The sequence below is a fragment of the Malus sylvestris genome, chromosome 15 (genome assembly GCF_916048215.2).
Source record: "Malus sylvestris chromosome 15, drMalSylv7.2, whole genome shotgun sequence".
NCBI classification, from domain to species: Eukaryota; Viridiplantae; Streptophyta; class Magnoliopsida; order Rosales; family Rosaceae; genus Malus; species Malus sylvestris.
This window is the reverse complement of record NC_062274.1, coordinates 51148867-51167097: the sequence shown is the minus strand read 5'-3', so window position 1 is coordinate 51167097 and position 18231 is coordinate 51148867. Positions and strand designations below refer to the sequence as shown.

Genomic DNA, 18231 nt, shown 5'->3' with positions numbered 1-18231 from the left:
GTGATTGTTGAAATTCAATGGTAAAGGATGCAACAATTGGTTAATTGTCTTGATTGATACAGTCTTCCTCTTTAATTCATTGTGTCTCCTCCCTTATATAGCTTTGCCTTTTAATTTGAAGAGGAGCAATTGTTGACTATTCTGCTGTTTGTGTTAACGCAATAAACAGTAGGGGTTAACAAAAGTGGTATTTTAAGGGTGAAATATTTTTGGGTAAGGAAACGAAATAGTTTTAGGGTTTTCCCCATAAGTGCCTAGGGTCTAGGGTTTCGTAGCTCCTTCACCTGAAGACAAGGATAAAATAAAGTTCAATGGGTACCAGTGTGATGCCCACATAGAGACTCCGATGTCTTTTTTTACCTGGTATTTACGTTTCTTGTGTCTTCCCTTCTCCTTTATATGGGCCTCGGCATGATCGTTCTGAAATATCTTTCCGTTTCCTAGTCTTTGTTCTGTCAAAGTGTCTAAGGCCTTGGGTCCCATTCTCGACTCTCCTCCGTATGGGTGTTTGACGAGTGGCACCTAAGATTGGACAGCTGGGGCCTAATGTGCTATGGTATAAAAGAATTCTGAGAATTCGTGAATCGTGTTCGTTCATAATACATCGTGCAGTCAGTTTTCGTCAGGTACTGTTTGTGTTCAATTTTAAATAAAATTTTTTTTTAAATGATTTATGACTACATGATGTATAATGAACGAACATGATTCACGAATTCCTAGAATTCTCACACAGAGAATCTAGATTCATGGGATAAGGGTCGTTGGGTCTTGGAGAAACACTCTAACCAAGTGCTCAAATGAAGTGCTATGTCCTGCCTTTGAAGGAGAGATTTTTTAGTGTGTCAGTAACACGATTCTACACCAAGTGTAATAGTACAACTAGTTAGAACTTGAAAAAAAAAATCTCAATCAATTATAGTATGATACTTAATATATCGAGTCGTGTTTTCGAGACCGACTGCTTTTTCCTTAAGTTACAAGCCTATGTTGGGCTGGATCATGCTCTATTTCTTTCTTGGGCCTTGCTAGGTCATCCTTTTCTGGGACTAATGGTTCTTAATGAGGCCCTTATTGATTTATAATGGACTTAAAAAGGATCTAGTATTAACATTTGGATAAGGAATTGTCAAGTTTCCAGATAATGAGACTAAGAGTTGCAAGTGACCATTTATCATAGTGGTGGAAAGATGTTGAGCTCTTGTATGATGTCGTGGGTTTGAATCCCGTCGGTGATTAATCTAACAAAATCTATTGTTTGACAAAAAAAAAAAAAAAAAAAGACTAAGAGTTTGTTTATAAGTGTTTTTAAAATAACTGAAAGTGCTTTTAGAGAAAATATTTTTTGAATTCCAAAAACACTTGAAGTGCTTCTTCTAGGAGCAGTTCAAGTGCTTTTCTAGGATCCACTTCCGTTTTACTAAGAATTGGTTCCAAAAATATTTTCAATAAAAACACTTTCAAAATAGTTCCAAACAAGTCTGAAGTTAAGAAGTGACCTACCATAAGTTAGATAAGGGGTATTATGAATACCCTCCATGACCATTACAAAAGCATGTAAGAGAAATTCGCAAATCCCTAGAAGGTGTCATCTGCAAATCTCTCACACGTGCCTTTTTAATGGTCATTGCGAGCATTCCTAATCCCCCTAACATTATATAGTCCAATCCTTAATAATTGTGTCTCAATCTTAGGACTTGGAAACCTCTTATCCAAACCTAGTGTTTAGGCTTGTTTAACGTAAAGGGAAGACACTTAGTACTACGGTCTAGTGATATTCTTCTTCTCATGCGAGTGACAGGTCTTGGGTTCGATTTTCGTTAAAGGTAAATTTGAAACAAATTATTATGACTAGCTCATTATGAGGTTTAACCCACCGCCGTTCCCTTAGTGTAAATAATATCGTATGTATTAAAAAAACATAAAGAGAACCCAACACAAATTATTTATCCTTAATTTAAATTTTAAATGGCTAAAATATTTACTTGAAGGTGGCAGAATCAACAATGTAGGATATCTATATGTTCAAAAATAATCTAATAATTACTAATACTCGATCACTCGTTTTGGCTAGGTCGATTTAAAAATCTTTTAAATTCCTCTCTTTGAATTAGTGCTGACTGCAGAACTAGTAGCTTTTGGAGCATTGTTATTTGTTAGGCTCTCAATGTTGTTGCTGTTGCCTTTATTGTTATCTGGAGGCATTGTCACAATATCAATTGAGCCAGAATCCTGATGATGAAAGGTTGTTGATGGTACAGAATTACTCATCTTCTCTATTTCTTTGCCCTTACCCCACAGCACCCCATATAAACCGCACACTATCAATACTGCTCCCAAAACGCTGTTGTAATTTTCCAAGTAAACAAACAACACGAAAATAATTAAATTTATATACACATTTTAGAGTAAATAATTATCATGATAAAGTAAAACCATATCAATTAACGAAACCGTTATTATTCAAAAACAAAAATTCAAGATGACTGTTTTAGAGTGCGAAAATCAAATTTTCAGCTGAAAGTACTACATACATACCTTCCTAGATGCAGCTTTTCTTCCAATACCAAAGACGCAAGGATGGCAACGAGTACCAACATGAGAGGGTTGAAAACAGATACAAACAAAGGGCCTCTCATGCGAATGCACAAAGCAATAATTGTCACACTTAGCCCAGTGGCCATAATTCCCTACAGCATAAAGTCACCAACTTATCCATAGCCAGATTCAATTATTAATAATTGACTATCAAATTCAAAGTGAATATAGATAAGGGTGATGAAAATCTAAAACAAGCACTAGCAGAAGGGTGAAACGTACCGAGTATGCCACTGTTAGAAGCCTGATATTCCAACCCAACTTCCATTGGCTCCACTCCCTCTCCTTGCAGAGGGCATAACCAACGGCCTGGATTGACCCCATTGCTGACATTAGAGCCGTGCTTGAATAATAGCAAGGGTATGTCACACCCATTTTAGTCTATGAATTGCACAAGACAAATAATTAACAAAATATATACCCAAAATATATATGTACCATTATGTGAAAAGATGAAGTGGAAAATCTACAGGAATCTGCGGCAATTTATTCTGGAATCAGCTGGCCTTGAAGTCATTTATTTATAAATATAATTTTCTCCTTCATTAATTTATTCTATTTCCACATTAATTATTCTTTCTCAAAAAAAAAAAAAAATTCCACATTAATTATTTCCAACCTTAACAAAATGTACGGAGATTATGGTTATTTTTGTTTTCACAAGCGATACTAAAAAAGGAAAAATTCAAACAAAAGCCTTAAGTTAATGACCAATACTTTTAACTACCTGAAATGCAAGTTTCTATTATGAGCATTAGTTTTGACTTTATCAATTTTCGTCGTTATTGATATCGAGAGCCAATAATGGTTTTATTAAATCTGAGACTGATATCTCATATTTATTTTCTACTCCGCTATGTGGCGTTCAGAGTGGCCGACAAGCTCCGTAGTGGGTTGCTAAAAGCGGATCACGCTTTTGGATTGGACCCCTTCCAATTTCCTCAAATTGGTATGTGAGATCTGTCTCGTCGGGAGAAACCTACTTGTTCATCAAGAAAGCAAAATCTAGTTGGATCCCAATTAGGATGTCTCGTATATCTAAGTATATCTAAGAAAATCCCTATATCAAGAGAAATTTTTCAATGTGACCAGTACACGGGATGGTACACCACGTGTCATTAAGGCTGGAAAAAAAATACCAAAAATTCCCAACCGAACCAAAACAATCCCGAAACTGAACCGAAAAAATCCCAAACCGAAAATCCCGAAAATTTCGGTACAGGAATCGGTCTCAACTTTTCGGGATTTCGGTAATCCCGAACCGAACCGAAAAAAAATATATTTATATTATTTAATTTTTAAATATATATTTAGAATTTTAATAGCCGTCGGATTCGGTTGAGATTTAATCTCAACCATTGAATACAAATCAAAGTTAAAACCCTCAGACTTCGACTCGACCTCACTCTCTCACTTCGTCTCTCGACTTTGAGTTGACCTCGCCTCGGAGTCTTCGACAACCTCACCACCACCCTCCTTGAACTCACTTTAGATAACCTCACCAGTCACCTCAGAATCCGGCCACACCCTTAGACCCTTTGATCTCTCTCTCAACTTATCATCCCTCAGAGCTTCATTGTGGATGGCCCTTCCTTCACGACATAGAGGTAGAGCTATATAAACTAGCGCCGCTCACCTTTTTTTATCTCTCTCTCGACTTTTTCATCCAGATTCTAGTACTGTGCACCGATTCTCCCCCAAATCAGGTAATTTACATGGATGTTAGGATGGTCTATATTTTTATTCTCAAAGAAGTTAGCATCTTCGTTGGTTGCAATGTTTTATGATGATTTGTTGTGTGATTATTGCAAGTTTCATGCTTTAGTTTCTTTTGAGATGATTGAATTCTGGAGATGCAATTAGTTTTTGCATATTGAATTGGATTGGGAATTTGTGTGTCTTAAGTTCTGCAGATGCGTATCAGATACAATTGTAGTAGTCTACCTGTAATTTTGTGTGAATTTTATTTTGGGATTCCTGATTTGTCCCAAAATCCCGAAACTATTTCGAGATTCTCGAAAATTTAGTTTGAGATCGGTCTTGAAATTGGGATTCTCGAAAACTTTTGTTTGGGAATTGGGACAAGGGTTTCGGTTTGGTATCCCATACCTAACCAGCCCTACATATCACTATACAAATGGTGGGATACGTGTGTTAAAAAGTTAATAACTTAAAAAATAAAATTTCTCACCACATATATAAAAACACATGGTGTACCTTCCGTGTTCCGGTCACAATGAAAAATTTCTCCTAAATCAACGGGAATAGTGTGCGTCGCAAGCATAGCATGCATATCTAACAAACCTTTTTAATAACATTGTGTCTTACTCATTACACCCAAATTCAATTTCCTTATATCTTTAGGTATTATTTAAAAGTGTTTTTAAATAACTAAAAGCGCTTTTGATGAGAGTACTCTTGGAATCAATCCATATTAAAATGCAAATAATCATGGAAAATCACTTGAAATGCTTCCTGCAAGAAGCACATAACTGGTGCATCTTGCAGAAAACACGTAACTGGTGCTTCTTGCAGAAAGCACTTCAAGTGTTTTTGGGAACTAAAACATTTTCTCTAAAAGCATTTTTAGTCATTTAAAAACACTTCCAAAAGAGTCCTTATACTTTCTACTGGAAATAATTCTACCCCTTGAAACTTAATTTTGTTTACCTAAAACTTGCATAATATAACAATTTAGTACTATAGTCTAGTGATATTTCTCTTCATTTGTAAGTGAGAGAGACAGTAGTGGTATTCCTCTTCACTTGTAAGTGAGAAGTCTTAGGTTCGATTCTCACCAAAGGCCCACAATATTGCTAGCATATTGTGAGGTTTAGCCCACTCCCTCACCTCTTAATATAGATAATACTGTTTGTTGGAAAAAAAAAAAACTCGCATAATATATTTGCCCAACAAAACACTAATGACTAGGCTCCAACTAAGCAAATGCATTAATTAAGTTTGACTTCTTCGAGTTTGTATATTCAAATGAGGATCCTCTTCTGACCCTCTTTGTGAGGATCCAGAGGTTTCTTCAATCACGTCCGTTCATCGTATATCATGCGATAAGAAATCATTGTAAATTTTTTATTTATTTAGAATTGAATATAAACAGTACTTGACGAAAATTGACTGCACAATATATGATGAAAAGACATGATTGGAGGATCTCTGGGATCCTCACAAAGAGGATCCGCGGAGGATCTTCATTCTGTATATTCGGTGCCTACGCCCATTGGGTTTGTAACTTATTATATTTATTTTACAGCTTATTTCAGACAATCAAATGTATAGTATATAGGTTATGCAGATTGAGAAAATATATATATTCAATGTCATGATTTATTTTTTGGGTTCGGACCCTTTTAACTTAATGCCTATTATTGAGCAGGTACAGAAGGGAAGGAGGAAGAAACATAGAAGGGTGAATCGGTTTGGTGGTGGTAATTCTAAAGTAAGCACCGTGCATGCCAAGGTCCATATGGGAGTGGTGCCATGTTACCTAAGCTTGGTAAAAGAATGGTGTGAGAGGAGGACGATACAGAGTCAAGGCTAGGGGGTCGTAGGAAAGTGTTTGCTAGTTCCGAATTATTTAGTTCATTGGCTGAGGTTGATGGAGTTCAACCCTGCCGTCAGCAATGAGTTGTTTAAGTTGGAACTGCCAGGGGCTTGGGAACCTTCGAGCAGTTCATGCGCTTCAACGCTTAATTTCTAGTCAAGATCCCACTATAGTGTTCTTGTGTGAGACCAAAAGTAATTCTCGTCACATGGACCATTTATGATTCAAGTTGAATTTTGATTATTGTTTTTCAGTTGACATTAGAGGTAGTTCAGGGGGTCTTTGAGTCTTTTGGAATGATGAAATAAAGTTATGTTTACGTTCTTACTCTCACAACCATATTGATTTTGATGTGGGCAATTCGGGAGATGCATGCCATTGGAGACTTATAGCTATTTATGGCTTTCCATCCATTTCCGATAAACATAAGTCTTGGAGGCCATTGGAGACTCTTGCCGGCAATGAGTCTAAGCCTTGGTTATGCATTAGTGATTTTAATGAAACTGTCCAAGCCCATGAGCAAGAAGGGGGCAATGTGAGATATGAGAGACAAATGCAGGGATTCAGGGATGCAGTGGCGCAATGTTGGTTACTCGATTTGGGTTTCTCAAGGAATAAATTTATGTGGTTCACGATGAAAGGGGGAGGAATCAAGGTTCGGTTGGATAGAGCTTTCGGCAATCTGGAATGGATGAAGTTATTCCCTTGTGCTAAAGTGTACCATTTAAACAAGACATCATCAAATCATGTGCCGATTTTACTTAATTGGATGGGACGCAATCCAATTTGAGGTAAGAAGCAATTTAGATATGAGGAAAGTTGGCATATGCAGCAAGGTTGTGTTGAAGCAATACAAGAGGGGTGGAACCACTATGTGGAAGGCTTACCAATGTTCCAGGTTACCAAGAAAATTAAGATGACTCGAATGAAGCTCAACAACTGGGTCCGTAATAATGCAAGGTTAGGTCCACGCGAAATTAGGGAGGTGGAGGATAAGCTTACATGTTTGTTGGGTCAACCTTTTACCGATGAGTCTATTAAGTAGAAAAAAAAAAAGCTTATTGGGAAGTTGAACGGACTGCTTGAATAGGAGGAACAGTTTTGGAGACAACGATCGAAGGAAAATTGGGTTAAACTTGGTGATCGAAAAACCAAATATTTTCATCATAAGGCGAATAGAATATGGGTTGATGGATGAGAATGGGCACTGGCACGAGGACCGGAAGGGGATGAAGGACACTCTAGTGTCGTACTTCACGAAACTTTTTAGTTCGACTGGTGTGGATAATTTTGATGCTATTTTGTGCCATATCATGCCCAAGGTGACTGAGGAGATGAATAATGTTCTAGAGTGCCCGTTCAAGGACTAGAAGATAAAGTGTGCGGTATTTCAAATGCATCCTATGAAAGCTTCAGAACTTGACAGTATGTCTTCAGGTTTCTATCAAAAGTATTGGGATGTGGTAGGTGCCTATGTTTGTGAGGGGGTTTGGTCTATGCTTATTTCTGGTCAAATTCTTCGAAAAAATCAACTATACCCATGTTTCGTTTATTCCAAAAGTTAAGGATGCTACGTTGATGACACAACTTCGGCTTATTAGTATGTGCAATGTGTTGTACAAAATAGTGGCGAAAGTATTGACGAACAGGTTGAAGTCTATTCTTCCACAGGTTATTTCTCCTACATAAAGTGCTTTTGTTCCAGAAAGTTTGATTTTTGATAATTATTTGGTAACTGCTAAAGTTGTTCACTATATGCACAAACAGGATTCGGGGTCGAACGGTTTAATGGCAGTGAAATTGGATATTAGTAAAGTGTATGATCATGTGGAGTGGAAGTTTCTTGAGGCTGTGATGCACCACCTATGGTTTTCTGATCGGTGGATTAGTATGGTCATGTTGTGTGTTACAACAATATCTTACTCCTTTAAGTTGAATGGTGATCCTATGGGTTATGTTCATCCGAAAAGAGGAATACGGCAAGGTGATCCTTTATCCCCATATTTATTTGTTATGTGTGCATAAAGACTTTTAGCATTATTGAGCAGGGCTGAGCTCGATGGAGATTTACAGAGGATTAAGGTATGTTGTGCTGAGCCTAGTTTTCATCATCTGTTTTTCATTGATGATAGTTTTTCTATTCGCCCGAGGCATAATTAGTGAGTGCCAGAATATCAAGCAGGTGTTGAGTATGTATGAATTTGGGTCTGGACAAGCAGTAAATTTTGAGAAGAGTTGTGTCTCTTTCAGTTCCAATCTCATTGATTATGATAAACAGTTATTAGCAGATTGTCTTGGTACGCAGAGAGTGGATTTTCATGATAAATACTTGAGGCTTCTGATGTTAATTCGAAAGTCGAAGAATGCAAAGTTTGCGTATGTGAAAGATATGGTGTGGAAAAAGCTGCAGAGTTGGCGATGAGGCTTTTGAGTAATGTGGGCCATGAGCTACTAGTGAAGACAGTAGCTCAGGTGTTACTAATGTATTCCATGAAATGCTTTCTGCTTTCTAAAACGTTTTGTGAGGAATTGAATATGATGATAGCTAAGTTTTGGTGGAGTGGAGATTTGGGCAATAGGAAAATACACTGGCTCGACTGGAGGACTTTGTGTAAACATAAACATGAGGGAGGCCTTGGTTTTCGAGATCTTTATGCGTTTAACCAGGCTCTACTGGCTAAACAAGCTTGGCGTTTCCTTCAAGATCCTGAGATTCTTGTGTATCGGGTATTCAAGGCCCGTTATTTCCCTACGACAAATTTTCTGGATGCTCGGGTGACTTCGAATAGTTCACATGTTTAGAGAAGTATTGCAGCTTCACTTCCGGTACTACAAAAAGGCATTCGCTGGCAGGTGGGTAACAGGAGGAAAGTCAGAATATGGAAGGATAATTGGCTGCTGATGGACTCTTATCTCAGGATTTTAACTCCGATACCGGTCCATTAGGATGAGGAGGCCAAGGTAGAAAACTTATTTTGGCTGGAATCGAAACAGTGGAATGTTCAATTGATGAATGAGTTATTTTCCCATGAGGAGGTGGATCTAATTTGGCATTCCTCTAAGTTTACGGGATAATGAGAACCGTAGGGTTTGGCACTGCGAACGAAATGGGAAATTCACTGTCCGGAATGCATATCATGTTGCACGAGGGATGAGTGTAGCAAATGGCGAAGGGGCAATTGGCTCATCATCTTCTTCTAGTATTGTTGGCGAGCAGTTTTGGAAGAAGTTGTGGCGTGCTTGTGTTTTGGGGAGGGTCAAGATTTGTGTATGACGTGCATATGTTGACGCTCTGCCCACGCGATTGAATCTTTGTAAACGATGAGTGATGACATAAGAGGTGCGTGTAGTTTGCGGAGGTCTGGTGGAATCAACGGAGCATGTTTTCAGAGATTGTCATGTGGCTAGAGCGGTGTGGTTTCGAGGCCTGGGCGTACGGGTGGATGGTGTGCAGGGATAGTGTTTCATGAATCGGTTAGCTAATTTACAGCTTAATGGGCCTGCTTCGGGGTTTGATTTAGGTTTAATGTTGAGTTTTGGCTTTGTGGAAGCATATAAATGAGATTCTTTGGACTGGCAATGTACTATAGTTGCTTGACATTGTACTTCAGACGGAGGGTTGGATGAAGGAATTCCATAAGTGGCATTAGCCAGCAGCATAGAAGAAAAATTGAGAGGTTTAGAGATGGGGAAGACCTGCGGAGGGGTGGATTAAGTGCAACTTTGATAGACCTTGGAATAAGAGAAGTAACCGGGGAGGCTTTGGGGTGGTGATTCGAAATCATTTGGGGGAGTGTCTTGCTGCTGCTGCTGGCCACGTTGAAAGGGTTTCTTATGCGGTGCATGCTGAGCTCCTTGTAGCTCAGAGAGTTGTAATATTGATTGGCTTTATTGGTACGGTGGAGAGGAAGATTCAGTTTGAAGGTGACTCGGTAGTGGTGTTGGCTGCCATGCGGGGGAGTGGGGACGACCACTCTACCCTTGGTTTTATAATTAATGATCTCCAGTATTTTTGCATGGAGTGAGTGGAGTCAGAAGTTAGTCATATTCAGCGGGAAGGGAACTCGGCAGCCCATCGACTTGCTCGGATGGGAATTAATAGTGTTCAGGAGGTAGTGTGGTTTGAGGAACCCCCCGATTTGATCCAAGATATACTTCTACAAGAGAGTGTGTAATTCTTTTCAATTGTTCATTTGAGGATAGTTCTCTTTTGTGCGGGACGCTCTTTTCCTTCGACCGGGTTGAAATCCCCTTTTATCGAGGCCCATTATGCACACTATCCTCAGTTTGTACGAATTCGGTCTTACTTAATGAATATCGTACTTTTGATAAAAAAATGTCATGATTTATTTTACAAACTTTTTTCAATTTCTTAGTTGTTTTTCTAATTTGCATAAAATTTGGCATTTTTATACACTTTTTTCCTTTTCAATATGCCAACCGTATTTACATATAAATATAGGTAAATTATTGCACATATATTTAGAGCAAAATGTGCTTAAAATATGTAATCACACATGCTAAATAATTTACGTACAAAATTGTGGTAAATTAGTTTGTCAGAAAACTTTGTATATAGGTATATTATTTTAGCATAATTTTTTTTGTATGTGGGTAAGTTACACATATATTTATAATAAGATGTGATCAAAATAAATGACCTACAAAATAAAGAAATGTTATTTGATTCAAACATAATTTATTTTGTTTTACATATAAGTATAGATAGTTTATTAATTTATACATATATTTATAATAAAATGTACACAAAATAATTTACCTACAAAATAAAGGAATGTTATTTGATTGAAACATAATTTACCTACACTGTACAGATAAATATAGGTAAATTATCTGCACCATATATTTATAACAAAATGTATTCAATGTGATTACTGTACAGATTAATATAGATAAATTATATGCACCATATATTTATAATAAAATGTATTCAATATATGTAATCATACGCGAGTGGCCCTCTATCAACCGGCCATCTATCACATTTATAACAAAATGTATTTAATTATTTTATATAAAAATATTTATATATAGGTAAATTAAATTACATATATATAAATTAGTATATAGAAACAACTTCGATATAGATAAATTAGTATAATGTTTTATATTAGTAAGTTATGAACTTATTGTTAATAATCTTTAGGCCTTTGAGCTGCAAACTGAATGTATGATTTTGGCGAGGAAATATATCTTAGACATGCATAAAACAAAATCGTGAGGAAAACCATGAGTGAATACTCTAGTAATATTATGCCAGTTATTTTAACAATTAAGGTGGGTAATACATTTATTTGACATAACTAGGGGATTTTATGGCATAATTTGTGAATATTTTGTAATAACAGGTCACTTATTTGTTTACATGGCATTTCATTTGAATTTTGGGTTTATTAGGATGTTTTAAAAATGAAAATAAGTGGGGTTTATGTCAAAGAAATAAGAGTGACAAAGGTCTATCTTATTTACTGCATCATTTACTTTTCATAATTGTGTTAAGTATTTTTAGAATTTTTTTTATTAATCAATAAAAATAGATCAATCTATGTCATGCCACATCTTATGTAATATTTTTGTTAGAAAACACTAATGCTGTCTTTTTATTTTTCTGTTATTGTTGAGGTAGACTTTTTTATGCTCTAAAGAATCCTAATTTATAAAACTAGAGAACATGATTGAAAAAAAAAAAACTTTATATCTCCCAGTCTTCATTAGTTAAATTAGGTTACCTAAAACTAAAGCTAACATAAAATGGTGGGTTTATAAGTACTTTGGTAATTAAGAGAATCACCTGGATAATGAGCCATATAGCGTAGCACAAACAGCTTGCGAAGGCCAGTAGACAACCCAATATTTGATTACCAGTGTCTGTATGCGGTGTTGATGCCAAGTGGCTGTGTTGTTGCCGATTAGCATGTATAAGGTCAACATGCGTGGACCATATGTTGATTTCCATACCTTTATAAAAGGTCATAACCATTGCTCCACCTATTCCCATTAATGTTCCCATCACCTTTGCCTTCCCTGCTAGGTTTTTCAAATTCAACTTCTCCAGCCTAACGAAAATCATCATATTATTAATAATATTTAAATATCGTTAATTTTGCCTTCAATTTCTCATTGATTGTATATTTTACTTTTCTTAGTTCAATTGTTCATTCTCCTGAATCGATTTAAGCCGAAGTATCTGTTAATCAACTCTCATGCGTGCACACGCACATATATAATGACCGATGATCATTTTCGGTAGCTCCGTTAGAACTTCATCTCTTATTGCCCTTTAATATTTTTTATGAAAATTTTAACGGTGTTACTCAAATGAATCACTGCTCCACATTGAGACGAGTACAAGAACTATACCCACGTTTTAAAATTGAAGACTAATGCTTCTCCAATTACGCTCAACGCTAATGCTCTAATTTTTCTTAAATATTGTTGAAAATTTTCAAAATAATAATAAAGCTAGAAAACACGTAATTTACCTGAAGATGACGGCCAAGATGAAAGTAATGGCTGGGATGAGCTGGGCTATGGCAGAACCAAATATTGCCGATGTTAAGGCTAAGCTTTCAATGTACAAATTTTGTGCTAACGATCCACTGCAATATTTTTTTATGTTAATTAATAAATAGTCATTTAAATACTTGAATATGTATATACACACATTAAAGACATGATTTTAGCATCTGTTTTTTATCTTTCCTTCCCCATATTTTACAAAACCAATTTACATGATATTGGTACACCGTTACGTGACGCCCCGTGCTAATTAAAACAACAATATGTGAACAAAAATTTACGCATATCTTTATTTTATTGGCATGAGATATCACTATGATGATGTACACATGTCTTAAGTCTTTCTCTTTTTCTGTTTTTTTGAAAATGGAAAAACTGTACATGCTGCTTTGTGAAGCCTAGAAAGATATACTGGTGCAAGATGCAGAATTTGTGGACATGCATATTCATAGAGATATTACAGTTGGCTTTCCATTACTAGTGGACCACCAACGTAAGCACTAATATCTACAGCATGCACAACCAAGATAAACCATTACTATTACTTACTCCCCAAACAAATAATATTTCCAAATATAATCCATAGGAGGAGGAGACCATGATTTTGAAGAAAGACTTTGCATATGGATACGCTGCTCACCCGAACAAGCCAGACAAAAATCCTTGCAAAAGTACCATCCAGGTGAGCTTTGGCCTGCTCTTCCTGCATAAAAACACCAACCAATTGTTTTAAAAACAGTAGCAGATAGGGTTTGCTTGCTAGCTCTCTTTTTCTTCTTCCTTTTGTTTTGGAGTTTGCACAGGGTTTAAGTCAATGAAACTTCTCGTGCGCATATGATTAACTCATTGAATGTTCTCATACATTACTGTAAAAACAGATCATGCAGCTACTTTTCAAAAAGAGAGAGAACGCAAATCTAGAGAGCACTAGCTAGACAATAGTATTATTTTTTTCTGTAAAAAAACTAACAGTTGAATATCAGAGTGCGCATACCACAATAACGATCAAACGGATTACAAAACTAGAAATATTATTGATATCAAACAGAGAATGCCGAAACAGCTACAAAATCCTAAAGGCTACATTGTGAATAGCTTGACTTCTTCTCTAATGAATAACAAATCATCCTATTTATAATAAACTAACCCTAATTTCTAACAAAACCTAATTCTAACGGGGTAAGCCCAAAAAACCAAACATTCAAATAAACCAAAATACTAATATTTTCTAACACCCCCAGTCAAACTCATGGCGGTACACGAAATGAGTTTGCCAACAAGCAGATGTGACCGACATGAGTTTGCCAACAAGCAGATGTGGATGCAAGCCTTCAAATTCCGATGCCGATGTCGATGCCAATGCCAATGCCGATGCTGATGCCGATACCAATGCCAATTGAGAACTTCCGAACAAACTTGAACAAACTGGTACGCAGCAGACAAACGGATGAACAAATTGATACCCATCTAGAACAAATTAAATTCCGAAGAATTGAACCTGCTCTGATACCAAGTTGAATATCAGAGTGCGCATACCACAATGAACGATCAAATGGATTACAAAACTAGAAATATACTTGATATCAAATAGAGAATGCCGAAACGGCTACAAAACCCTAAAGGCTACATTGTGAATAGCTTGACTTCTTCTCTAATGAATAACAAAGCACCCTATTTATAATAAACTAACCCTAATTTCTAACAAAACCTAATTCTAACGGGCTAAGCCCAGAAAACCAAACATTCAAATGCACCAAAATACTAATATTTTCCAATACTAACAAAATAACAACAACAATTAGCTTTTATATGGCACAGATTTGAAGAATGCGATTAACATTGAAAACTTAGTGTAGATGGTTAAGTTGAGACAACACAGTGTTAGTTGTGGACGACTGCTTGACTCAGAAATCTTAACTTCTATGGAAAAACAACAAGAAATAAGTTCTATATAAGAAGAAAAGTGAGAAGTGCAAAATTGCAAAGTATCACCTTTCGATGAAAAGAGCAATAGGAAGAAGGAAAGCGGTTCCAAAAATGAAGCGATATGCAACAAGAATCCTTAAATTCATTCCATCGTGAGCGGCCAGTTTATAGAGAATATTAACTCCTGCAAGTGCAAATTGAATCACCACCATTAACAACACTGGCTTCAACCCATGAAAAACATTACATATCTGGCCAGTGCCCATCGTCATCGATAACCAAACACACAAACTCGACGAGAGAGAGAGAGAGAGAGAGAGAGAGAGGGTTTGAGTGGTAAAAGAAAGAAATTAAGGAGTGAATTGGGTATTGACTGAATTGACAGTTTTAAAGCTCTAGGCGCGCCTCTGCCTTCTTTGGTAGTTCCTGATTGAAATTGATAGTTTAATGCTAAAGAGATTAAATTTGTAAACAAAGTTTTGAAAACCAAAGGACATGAAAGTTGATGATTGATTTATTACATACACGTTGATAAACATGCTTATTCTTATTGGTAACATATCATTTAGTTTGCAAATTTAATCTCCAAATTCGATCTCCCTAGCATTACCCTTTAAAGCTATAGCCAGGTGCGCTTCCGGCTACTTTGGTAGTTCCCCACGTCACAATACCACATGGACGCTAAAAACTTTATACAAAATCGGTGCGGTACTGTCTCTCTTTTTTCTTTTCTTTTTTCGTTTTAATTACAACAATAAAAATAGTGCACATATTTTTGCAAATTTTATCAAGTAGTGTTAAGGTAAACAATTGTCGGTCTAAAGCTTGGATAAATAAGGAGGAGGAAAAAGATGTCTGATAGTTGATAGCCAACACTTTGCTTTCACGTCATGGTGCTGGTCGTGGGTACAATGTTTTCATGTGTACAAGATAAATTTTGTATCAATGAAGTTTAGGGCTACAATCTTTGATGCAAAATGTTAATCCTCTAATTCGATCTTCGGGGCTATAAATTGCAAAGTGTATGTGTAGGGGTGTTGATCCAAGGGTCATAGTGACTTGTTTTCAAACCAATGAACGCCACAAGAGTTTGACTTGTGGTGATGGAGGAACCGGCACGTGTGGTGGTGCTTGATGTTCTTCACGAGTGTGGTGAAGAATGCATAGAGCTTACTAAGTCTTCTTAGTGTGTAGAGTGTTTGAGCGTCTAGGAGATGGGAAGATGTTTGAGTGTAGGATATGTCTGAGGATCTCGTCTTTGTCTTGGAGCCTCGTATTTATAGGCTCTCCAAGTCTTTGATTGAGGCTTGATTTGGTCTTGATTTTGGATTTGGTTAATTGACGAAAGAACTCAAGCTTGATTTGTGTCACATCCTAGCCCGAGTATCCCGGGCCAGTTCCACCACTGTAGCACGATATTGTCCGCTTTGGGCTTACCATTTCCTCACGGTTTTGTTTTTGGGAACTCACGAGCAACTTCCTAGTGGGTCACCCATCTTGGGAGTGCTCTGACCTCCTTCTCGCTTAACTTCGGAGTTCATCCCGGGCCCGTTCCACCACCGTAGCACGATATTGTCCGTTTTGGGCTTACCATTCCCTCATGGTTTTGTTTTTGGGAACTCACAAGCAATTTCCCAGTGGGTCATCCATCCTGGGAATGCTCTGGCCTCCTTCTCGCTTAACTTCGGAGTTTCTACGGAACCTGAAGCCAGTGAGCTCCCAAAAGGCATCATGCTAGATAGGGATGAGAATATACATTTAAGGATCACTCCCCTAGGCGATGTGAGATGTCACAATCCACCTCCCTTAGGGGTCCGATGTCTTCGTCGGCACACTTCCGGCCAGAGATTGGCTCTGATACCATTTTGTCACATCCCGGCCTGAGGCGGACCACTTCCTGGGCCCGTTCCACCACCATAGCACGATATTGTTCGCTTTGGGCCCCGACCACGCCCTCACGGTTTTATTTTTGGGAACTCACGAGCAACTTCCCAGTGGGTCACCCATCATAGGAGTGCTCTGGCCTCCTTCTTGGTTAACTTCAGAGTTCCTACGGAACCCGAAGCCAATGAGCTCCAATATAGCCTCGTGCTAGGTAGGGAGGAGAATATACATTTAAGGATCACTCCCCTGGGCGATGTGAGATGTCACAATTTGGACTTGGTTAGTAATTTGACTTCATCAAATAATCTCGATTTAATCAAATACTTTTTTATTTAATCAACTGAATTAATCACATTTCATCATTAATTTGTCCATCCTTGATTTAGCCAATCTCCCTCGATTTGGTATTTAATTTGTTTTAAACTTAATCAATTAATTTGTTTGAATTATATAAAAATTGATTAAAGGATTAATAAAGAAATTTATTAATTATTTCCGCCAAATGTCGACGCGTCACTCTTGATGACTCTTCTGGTTTTGACGAGTCACGTGTCATGTGTACAATTTGTGAGACACATGATGCATGCCACGAAGCCCTCGCATGTCAAAATTTTAATGTGTTGATGAGTATTTATTTCATCGCAATTTATATGTCTACGAAAATATTGATGTACTTTTTTTGTTTGAATCAAAGTCAGACAATTAAAATGCCACCAAGGCACAAGAGAGAAACAAAGATACACTTATAAGCTGAAACCAATCGACAAAGTTTCACTTATAAGTAGAAACTAGAAACACTAATCCAAATGCATAAACAACAATTATGAGACAACCTTTAATTTTTTAGCAACAAAATAATAATATTAAGGCTTAAATCCCTCTATCCCTCTTCATTCTCTCTGCCCAAACAAGAAACAAAATAATGAAATTGGAGAACTGATTATGTAATCATATATTAGCCAAAATTTGGGGCATTGTGCTATTGCAAAAATTGCTCCCCTCAAATTCGGCACTAAGCAGATGCAAGAATCTATCCTCGTTGTATCCCAACAATGACGCGTGCAGCGCCAAAATTATTTTTCAAATTTTGGTGTGGCAGCTCATCGAGCACTTGGCTAACCTCATACAACTGTGTGTTTAACATATATCTCCGCCCTTTAGTGCTCTTTTAGTTGTCTTTAGGTCAATATTGTTTTTTTTAGTACATCAATATTTTTACACTAGGGGAAGGAGAGTTCGGCTAAGCCACACAATGGGCAACCTAATTTAGTATCGAATTCACCATCCACGAGATTCAAATCGAAGACCTCTCACTTTCAAGTGAAGAGGAATACCACCAGACTGTAGTACTTAGTGGCAATATGATCAGAACTAAACCCACAACGGGTTCTTAAAGACAACTAAAATAACCCGTTGTGGGTCTAGTTTTGATCATAGTGCCACTCAATACTACGGTCTGGTGGTATTCCTCTTCACATGGAAGTGAGAGGTCTTAGGTTCGAATCTCGTGGATGGCGAATTCGATACCAAATTAGGTTGCCCATTGTGTGGCTTAGCCGAACTCTCCCTTCCCCTAGTGTAAAAATGTTATAGTATAGAGTTAAATCATATATGTATAAAACAATGACCTCCACTTTACAAGATGATTGGGAGGAGAGGATTAATAGGCCTTTTAATTTACAATAAAAATTACTTATTTTAAACTCTTCTAAAAGACAGTTACGCTA

General features: G+C 37.1%; 1 protein-coding gene across 1 annotated transcript; it reads right to left on the bottom strand.

Annotated features, from left to right (window-relative positions):
- Window positions 1–1926: 1926 nt before the first annotated feature.
- Window positions 1927–14959, bottom strand: LOC126601903 (WAT1-related protein At1g25270-like). The gene is made up of 7 exons (XM_050268668.1): window positions 14687–14959; window positions 13335–13397; window positions 12658–12774; window positions 11967–12231; window positions 2818–2976; window positions 2536–2687; window positions 1927–2341 (listed from the first exon to the last, which is right to left on the bottom strand). Exons 1-7 carry the CDS (start codon window positions 14890–14892, stop codon window positions 2089–2091), a joined length of 1215 nt encoding a protein of 404 aa, XP_050124625.1. The 5' UTR covers window positions 14893–14959; the 3' UTR covers window positions 1927–2088.
- Window positions 14960–18231: the final 3272 nt, after the last annotated feature.